The sequence below is a fragment of the Solanum stenotomum genome, chromosome 9, assembly GCF_019186545.1.
Source record: "Solanum stenotomum isolate F172 chromosome 9, ASM1918654v1, whole genome shotgun sequence".
Taxonomy (NCBI): domain Eukaryota; kingdom Viridiplantae; phylum Streptophyta; class Magnoliopsida; order Solanales; family Solanaceae; genus Solanum; species Solanum stenotomum.
The window spans coordinates 52,702,420-52,711,364 of record NC_064290.1 but is presented as its reverse complement, the minus strand read 5'-3'; the positions used below and the strand labels follow the sequence as shown (position 1 = coordinate 52,711,364).

The 8,945-nt window shown below is 32.7% G+C and overlaps 1 protein-coding gene across 1 annotated transcript; it reads left to right on the top strand.

Moving 5' to 3' along the window:
• Nucleotides 1–798: 798 nt before the first annotated feature.
• LOC125876002 (probable alpha,alpha-trehalose-phosphate synthase [UDP-forming] 11) lies at nt 799–4,370 on the top strand. Its single transcript, XM_049557097.1, has 3 exons — nt 799–3,335; nt 3,422–3,695; nt 3,777–4,370. The coding sequence occupies exons 1-3, from the start codon at nt 1,330–1,332 to the stop codon at nt 4,125–4,127; spliced, it is 2,631 nt and encodes an 876-aa protein (XP_049413054.1). The 5' UTR covers nt 799–1,329; the 3' UTR covers nt 4,128–4,370.
• The last annotated feature ends 4,575 nt before the right edge of the window (nt 4,371–8,945 follow it).

Below are 8,945 nucleotides of genomic sequence, written 5' to 3'. Positions count from 1 at the left end.
TCATTATTAACACATAGTAACTCCATAAAAGCAAAATTTCTAAATTAGATCGCAATATATTCATTTTCCCAAAATAACCTCAAAAAACTTCCTCAAACATTAAAATTATACATCACAATCCTCATTTTTTACAAACAAATAATTTTCTCCATATTTTCCCATTTCCTTCCTTTTTTTTTTTTCTAATTATTGAAACTTAATTAAAGTATATATTTATTCCCAAGATAGAAAAAGAATCGTAGTATTAAAATTTTAGACCAATAAGCACCACAAGTAAACTTCGTGTATAAAAAGACCACGTTATCTAACATGTGACCTAATCTATAATCTTAAATAAAAATCACCCCAACCCCCCTAACCCCTACCCCACATTAAATATTTACATACATATTGACCTCTTAAACATATAATTATACACAATAGATATAGTGAGAGAAAATAAAGATCTTCTAGAGAGATAAAGGCGTTACAACTCACCAAATAGATTATATGGAAATAATTTTTATTTTATTTTTATTTTTTAAAAAGATCTTTTTTCTTGTTTTAATTAAGAAGATATATATATGATCTTGTCAAATCTTGACCATCAAAAAGTAATAAAAATCAAATCTTGGCCATTCATTAGTACTCTTTACCCCCACCCACGCCCTTTTTACCCCCCTACCTCCACCCCACGCCACCCCCTTTTACCCCCCTACCCCCATAACCCACAAAATCTCAAACCTTCCAAAAACCCATTCACGTAGTAACCCATATTGGTGTAAAGTCGGTCTTGTTCCCCTTCGTTCTTATCCTCAATCACCACCACCTTCCTTGTGTAGAAAATATATACATATATTTATTATATATATATACATTATATATATAAGGGGTTAATTAAGTTTTGATTAACTTTCCATATTTGGTTTCTCCATGAAACTTTTATATAGTAGTTCTTGGTTTTTAATCAAGTATAAACTTTTCATTTGTAACACCCATCGATAAAAAAGAAGCCAAAAAAAAAAAAAAATTCTGAAAAACACCCTTTTGAATTTTCAAGAATCCATTGGAGTTTGCTGTGTTTATTGGTCTAAAAATGGTATAAAGCTCTAAACTTTATCTTCAAAAAGTAATTTTTTTGCATACCCAAGTTCTTGATTTTGTGTTTTTTATGTGTATTGTGTGGTTTTTACTTGTTTTTTTAAAATACACTTTTGGTTTCATCATTTGAAAATTCAAGAATCTTTGGTGTTTGCTCTGTTTATGGAGTAAAGTTTTAAACTTTATAATTAAAAAGTGTTAATTTTTGATACCCAAGTTTTGTTTTTGTGTGTTTTTTGTGTTGTGATTATGTTGTCAAGATCTTGTTTCAATCTGCTTAATCTTGATGACTATTCTGTTACTGATCGGGCTCGAATCCCAAAGTTGATGAATGTTCCAGGGATTATAACAGATTTTGGTGGAGGAGGAGGAGAAGGAGGAGATGAAGAAAAGGGGGAAGTTTCACCTGGTGTGAAAAATGGGAGTAGAAGGATCATTGTAGCAAATCAGTTACCAGTGAAAGCTTTTTGTAAAGATGAAAAAGAGGGGAAAAAATGGTGTTTTGAATGGGACAGATATGCTTTAGATACATTGATTTTGCAGCTGAAAGATGGTTTATCACCAGATTTGGAGATTGTTTATGTTGGTTGTTTGAAAGCTGATGTTGAATTGAATGATCAAGAAGAAGTTGCTAATTTCTTATGGGAGAAATTTAGGTGTGTACCAACTTTCTTGTCATTAGATTTGATAAACAAATATTACCATGGCTTTTGTAAGCATTATTTATGGCCTTTGTTTCATTACATGTTGCCTTTGACATCTAGTCATGGTGTAAGATTTGATAGGTCTAATTGGTTGGCTTATGTATCAGCAAACAAGATTTTTGCTGATAAAGTTTATGAGGTGATTAATCCTGATGATGATTATGTTTGGATTCAAGATTATCATCTCATGGTTTTGCCTACTATGTTGAGGAAAAAGTATAGTAGGATAAAAGTTGGGTTTTTCCTTCATAGTCCTTTCCCATCGTCTGAAATTTATCGAACATTGCCTGTTAGGGATGAGATTTTGAGGGCTTTGTTGAATTGTGATCTTGTTGGTTTTCAGACATTTGATTATGCTAGACATTTCTTGTCATGTTGTAGTAGGATGTTAGGTTTGGATTATCAGTCAAAAAGGGGTTACATTGGTATTGACTATTTTGGTAGAACTGTGACTATTAAAATCCTTCCTGTTGGTATTCACATGGGGCAGATCCAAAATGTTATGTCTTTGCCTGATACGGCGAAGAAGGCGAAGGAATTGAAAGAGAAGTATGAGGGGAAAATCGTGTTGTTAGGTATCGATGATATGGATATGTTTAAAGGGATTGGTCTGAAGTTGTTAGCGATGGGACATCTTCTTGAGCAATCCCTGTCCTTGAGGGGAAGGGTAGTGTTGGTTCAGATTACGAACCCCCCGAGAAGTAGAGGAAATGATATCAGAGAGGTTGAAGAAGAGGTCAAGAAGATTGCCAGTGAGATCAATATGAAATATGGAAAACCGGGGTATGAACCGATTGTCTGTATTAACGGTCCTGTTTCTACGCAGGACAAGATAGCTCACTATGCGATTTCTGAGTGTGTTGTTGTTAATGCTGTTAGAGATGGAATGAATTTGGTGCCTTATGAGTATACAGTTTCTAGGCAGAGCAACAATAATTTGGATAAGGCCTTGGGTCCAGGTTTTAATGGAGAACGACGAAAGAGTATGATCGTTGTTTCTGAGTTCATCGGCTGCTCCCCGTCTCTCAGCGGTGCTATCAGGGTCAATCCATGGGACATTGAGAGTGTAGCCACTGGTATGACTTCAGGAGCCATGATGAATGATAGGGAGAAAGAATTGCGTCATGAGAAGCACTATAGATATGTTTCTTCTCATGACGTTGCATATTGGGCGAGGAGTTTCGATCAAGACCTCAAGAGAGCTTGTGAAGAGCATTATCACAAGAGATGTTGGGGTATTGGCCTTGGTCTTGGCTTCAGGGTTGTTGCCCTCGGACCGAATTTCAAGAAGCTTTCGGTAGCCAATATCGTCTCTTCTTATAAATTGACAAACAGCAGGCTCATCCTACTCGACTATGATGGTACTATGTTGCCAGAGGATAAAGTGGACAAAGCCCCAAGTGCAGAAGTCATCTCAATTCTGAATGGTTTATGCAGTGATCCAAAGAACATCGTGTTTATCGTGAGTGGTAGAGGAAGGGATACGCTCAGCAAGTGGTTCTCTCCATGTCCGGAACTTGGCTTATCAGCAGAGCATGGTTATTTCACTAGGTAAAACCACAATCTTTATAATTCAAGATTATATTTTTATATTTGTGATGTTATTCATTTTTTCAATTGCTTTGTATTTTGTTAAGGTGGAGTAAGGATTCCGATTGGGAATCTCGTCCGGTACCTGCAGACCTTGACTGGAAAAAAGTGGTGTTGCCTATTATGAAGAAATACACCGAGGCAACAGATGGCTCGTCGATAGAGCAGAAGGAAAGTGCACTAGTGTGGCATCATCTTGAAGCGGACCCTGACTTTGGCATTTGGCAGGCTAAAGAGCTTCTCGATCACCTCGAGAGTGTGCTCGCTAACGAGCCTGTGGTTGTTAAACGAGGCCAACACATTGTTGAGGTGAAACCACAGGTATGGAAAAATTAACCCTAGGACAATGATCTTTCAAATGGATGCAAACTCATCATGTATATGTACATTAATCTATTGCAGGATGTAAGCAAAGGTCTGGTGTTTCAAAGCCTCTTGGCGTCGATGCAGAGCAAAGGGAAGTCTCCCGATTTCTTGTTGTGCATAGGTGATGACAGATCAGACGAAGACATGTTTGAGAGCATTGCAAGCAACAATTCTCTGCCTGATAACGCAGAAGTCTTTGCCTGCACCGTCGGGCAGAAACCGAGTATGGCTAAGTACTATCTTGATGATCCAGCTGAAGTTGTAAAAATGCTTCAAGGCCTCTCAGCAGCTTCTACAGCAATGCAGCTACCACCTAAGGCGCCAGTCCATCAAGTCGCCTCTGTCGAAGATCTCTCCATAGTCAAGAATCATGCATCCTTTGTATAGACAAAACTTCATAGAATTCAGAGGTCATCCAAAAGAATCAGTTGAAAGAAACATAGTTTTTAGTTTTCAGCAAATTTCCATTTTCTTAGCCCTCTAGGGAGTTATAAAATTTAGCAAATTTCTTGGTTCATAGTTGCTCTTATATGACTTGCCTAGGCAAGTTATACATAGTGTAGTTACTGGATTATCAAGGTGATAGTACTACATTTTTTGGGTAAAATTTATATAAATGGCTCTTTTGAACCTTCTTGTTTTTCCTAGTTGTCTCATGTTTCAAATACATGCCAAGTCATCTTTCCATATGCATCACCAATGCTATAGTAGTTTTTCTTCTTTCCCCCTTCCCCATCAGGAGTATTAATAGTGTTTTCACTTACCCTTCAGCGTAGCTCGAAATCGGTAGACAAGTTGATGGTGAAGGTGTTCAACCACTAGAGTAGTTATACACCAAAAAGTTGGTTCTTTATGTTGACTTAGAGACTTGAGAGGCCTCCATTTGGGACAATGCTTGGTTATGACTCTTGAGGAATATTGCTAAGGTTTTTCCTTTTTGATGAGATCGATATTGATAGTGACAATCTTGGTGCTAGTGATGATATGCTAAGTCTGGACTCTTGCTCGATTTTCGTCTAGCAAGTTAGGGCTCTTGTTCGAATTATGTCGTGTAGTCAAAAAAGTTGGCCTTAGAAATCCAATGGTATCAAGTGGAAGGGTTGTCGCTCAACTAATAATTTAGGCTCTTGTTTGAGTTGCGTCGAGCAGGGACAAAAGTGGGCTTTAGTGATTTGATGATGTTGAGTGGAAAGGTTATTGTTCGACAGATAAATTTTCAATAAATAAGTATATTCATATAGAATTCAAATTTAGTAAATCAACTACTTGAAACATGGAACCTAAAGTATTTAAATTTTGAATTTACATCCAGAGGTGACTCTACCTACAAAGTTTGGGAAATACATAATTGGAAGAAGTCCTCAATTGACTAGATCCCCAAATGCTTATCCATTTCTTGGAAATGACTCAAAATGAGGCATACTAAAAGCATATCCTAATAGATAATAATGGTACTATACCAAGAATGTTCCAAAAATTTGCTTCTTCTTGTGAACCTATTTTGGATGTTGTCTCAAATTTCAAACACTTGCATTTTTGTACCATTTAAATATTATAATTCCCTTCATTTTTTATTCATCAAGTCGTCAAAGAGATCACAAATGCTTATTTTCTCTATTACATCTCTTGGAGTATAAATCCTTGCAAACTATGATAACGCAAGATGCTTTGTGTATCGAATTCACTATATTTTTATTTATAAAAAAGATGGGTTGTTTATCTAAATATGGACAAAACAGAAGCTGTTGGTTCATTTTTGTACCAATTCAATGAAAACATAAAGTTAAAAATAGTTTGGTCTTGGCATGCTTAGTTGCTGGTCATTTTCTCATCTCTTTTGTTAGTATATATTATTTTATTTTATACATAATATGCCAAAAGACTTCATACAATGAAGAAAAATTCATATTTATCTAGATTTTGTTTATATTTGTTTGTATTTTTGGAAGATAAGTGCCTAATATTTTAGGCTATCATTTGGTATATTTCACTACCTAAATACAAATCATTTTTCGTTTTTCTAGATTCAAATTATATGAATTTCGGAGTACTTATTACTTTCTTGATTTCATTTTATGTGATGCATTTTTTTAAAGTATGTTCTGCAAAAAAAAAAACACCTTTCTACATTTAAAATAAGTTTTTTTTTTACTCTTTATAAATATTAATAGTCACAAAATATCTACAATTTATTTTTAAACCACAAATTTCTATATTTTTATTGTAAAATTTTGTATCCGATCAAACACGATGCCATAAAATGGAAAAAAAAGAGCATTGGAACCCTCTTTTAAAATTTATCATGATAGGACAATACTCCTTGACAAGATAAGGAACTAATTAATTGAAATAAATTGATAGTACGAAAGGATAAATCTTGATTTCTTGTCAATGAAAAGATTGGTTTAAACAATTATGAATTTGTGACATACATTAAAAAGAAAAAAAGAGAGGAGAAAAACACTTATTAAGACCAAATATGAGAAGTTTCTCAATAAATTTATACGCGGATCAAATTGATTTATAAATATTTTTTAAAATTTATTTATGTGTTTGACGAAATTAAAGGTGTTTTTAAGGTAAAATTTGTCAAAAAGTTATAAGTTACGTTGGTCATCTCAAGCAGTGACGGAGCCAGAAAATTCGTCAAGGTGTTCAAACTTTAAAAGAGTGATTTTTTTTTTAGCGAAGTGGGTGCAAATTTTTTTTTAAGTGAATTATTGAGACTTTTTTCATAATTTAAAATAAGTGAACTTTTTATAGTTCAAGAGAATTGTTGAAACTTTTTTCGGACAAATATTTCTGTTTCTTTCCTTTAAAAAAAAAAGATTTTGTTGAAATGCAGTAAGCAAGATAAAACCAGGAACCTTAGGCTCTTAACTGAGCACTCTTACCTTTGGTTCCTTTGTTGTATTTAAGAGTGTTCATTTATTAATATATCCACATAATAACAAATATTTTATCTTTGATCCAATTTTTCGGTGAAGGGTGTTCGGCTGACCACCCTTTGCCGGTTGTAGCTCTGCCCTTGATCTCAAGCTTGTATTACAATTTTCAGCTTACAAGCATTTTTTATTTTACCGAAATTTTTACTATTTTATTCTTAAAATCTTTTATAATTTTCTAAATATCCTTCGAAAAAACGACATTTCTAACTCGCTCTCTATTTCATTTGAATTGTTTATCTTTCTCCAATTTAATCATTTTTAGCAACAAAAACATATGCTTATAAATACATTTCACCTAATACATCAATCATTATTATCAGTTTCATCACATCTATTCGCGTGTAAATATTTAATTATAAAATTAATTTCATAATTTTATAGTCTACACCACGTAAATGCCATGTAAATTTTAACACAATGAGATTATGCTTATATTATATTTGTTTGGTTTGGAAGATAAGTATCCAATATTTTTTATTCTATCATTAATTTGGTGCTTGTTTGCTAAATTTTATATTCTTTTAGTAGGACAGTTATCTAATAAAAAAATTTAAATGTTATATGTGTTAAAGGTTATAAAAATATTATAAGTACAAAGTACAAAACTTATGGTATGTCAATTTGCTAAGATGATAAGATAAAAAAAAAAGAATATTCTAATAAGTTGGTAGTACTACTAAGGATTAGAATTATGTTTCTAACTTTCTTGTCAATAAAAAAATGTTTTATTAACACCACTTAAAAACATGAATCTGATGAATTTTATTTGTCAAAAAATTCTATAGTATGCTTCTATTCATTTGAATCATTTTTTTTCTTCAAAAAATCACATTATATATATATGATTTCTTTTTATGAATATATATAATCGATGATAGATACTTGAATGAAAATCTCACTTCAGGCACTAATGAATGGTGATGAAAACTATCGTAAATTTGTGATTTTCTTTTAAAATTTAGAAAATAGTTGCACATTCAATGAAAAGGAAAAAAAAAATGATTATTTCAGTAACTCATAGTTATTACATTATAATTGAGAAATTCTATCATATAGTGTCCTCCCAATTTTGGATAAATTAATTATTGATCTCCTTGTGTAGTTCTTTATACGACGAGTGTTCGGTTCTTCGATTCGAGTTTATCAAAAAACTCAAATTTTGATTTGATTCTCGATTTGATTTTTTCCCCAATAACAACACCAACATACATAGCAGCAACTTGGATTTGGACTTTGGGTTGGACTGCTGCTGAAAAAATGGAACAAATTAGGGGTATGGGCTTGGATTGTGAAAAGTTTTGAGCCCAAATATGAGTATCTGTTACTTTAATATTTTCTAAAAAAATTGAGCTCAAACAAAGTTTATGACACTTGTTCCAAGCAATCAAGGGAAACTTACGTAAATTTCACTAGTTTAGGAACTAATTATTTAGACACACTCTAGCTCGTGATATTACGTATCTTATCAGATTTTGGTGCCTTCAGATGTGTCCAGATACATGTATCTCGGATACATGAGGTCAAAATTAAGTGTAATTTGTTCTAAATACATTGTATCCAAGAAGATTTGCATGTATATGAGATACATAGCAAATCTTGATGGCCTCCCTCACCTCTCTACCATCTCGCTCGCCGCTCTCTCATGTATCTAGTATTTCAAAAACATGTGAATCGCTCTAGATACATACATATACATGTATCTAGTGTGATTTGCATGTATCTGGATACATACTAATCTCGCTTGCCTCTCTCCCTATTTTTGTGTATCTGATAGCAAAAAAACATGTATCTAAGTATTTTTTTCTTCAATATATGGCAAAAACTCTTAATTAGTGATAAAATACATAATATTTTGAAAATATAGGTAATAATAATATATACGATAGTGAAGTGTACCTAATTATGTCGTTTATGAACAAATATATATAAAAAATCGAGATAATCTTGAATTTTTATTTAATGACACATAAACTCCAAAAAAAATGAAATCCACTTATCGAATGTAATAAATATAATTTAATAGGTTTTTATCAATGAACCAATAAAACTTGAGGTCTAACAGAGTTGATCACACATATTTTGAAAAGTTAATAGACTATTACAAACAAAAAATTTGAGATAGTCCTTAATTCTTATTTGGTGATACATAAACTCCAAAAAATGACTCCCACCTTTCAAAAACAATGAATATCATTTAATTGACTGTCACCAACCGATTATTTCTTTTTTCATTATGGGGAAAATTAAGAATAAACAA

Coding starts and splice junctions, on each gene's coding strand:
- LOC125876002 (XM_049557097.1), top strand. CDS start 1,330: ATGTTGTCAAGATCTTGTTTCAATCTGCTTAATCTTGATGACTATTCT. Junction 3,336..3,421: donor GAGCATGGTTATTTCACTAG/GTAAAACCACAA, acceptor TATTTTGTTAAG/GTGGAGTAAGGATTCCGATT. Junction 3,696..3,776: donor TTGTTGAGGTGAAACCACAG/GTATGGAAAAAT, acceptor AATCTATTGCAG/GATGTAAGCAAAGGTCTGGT.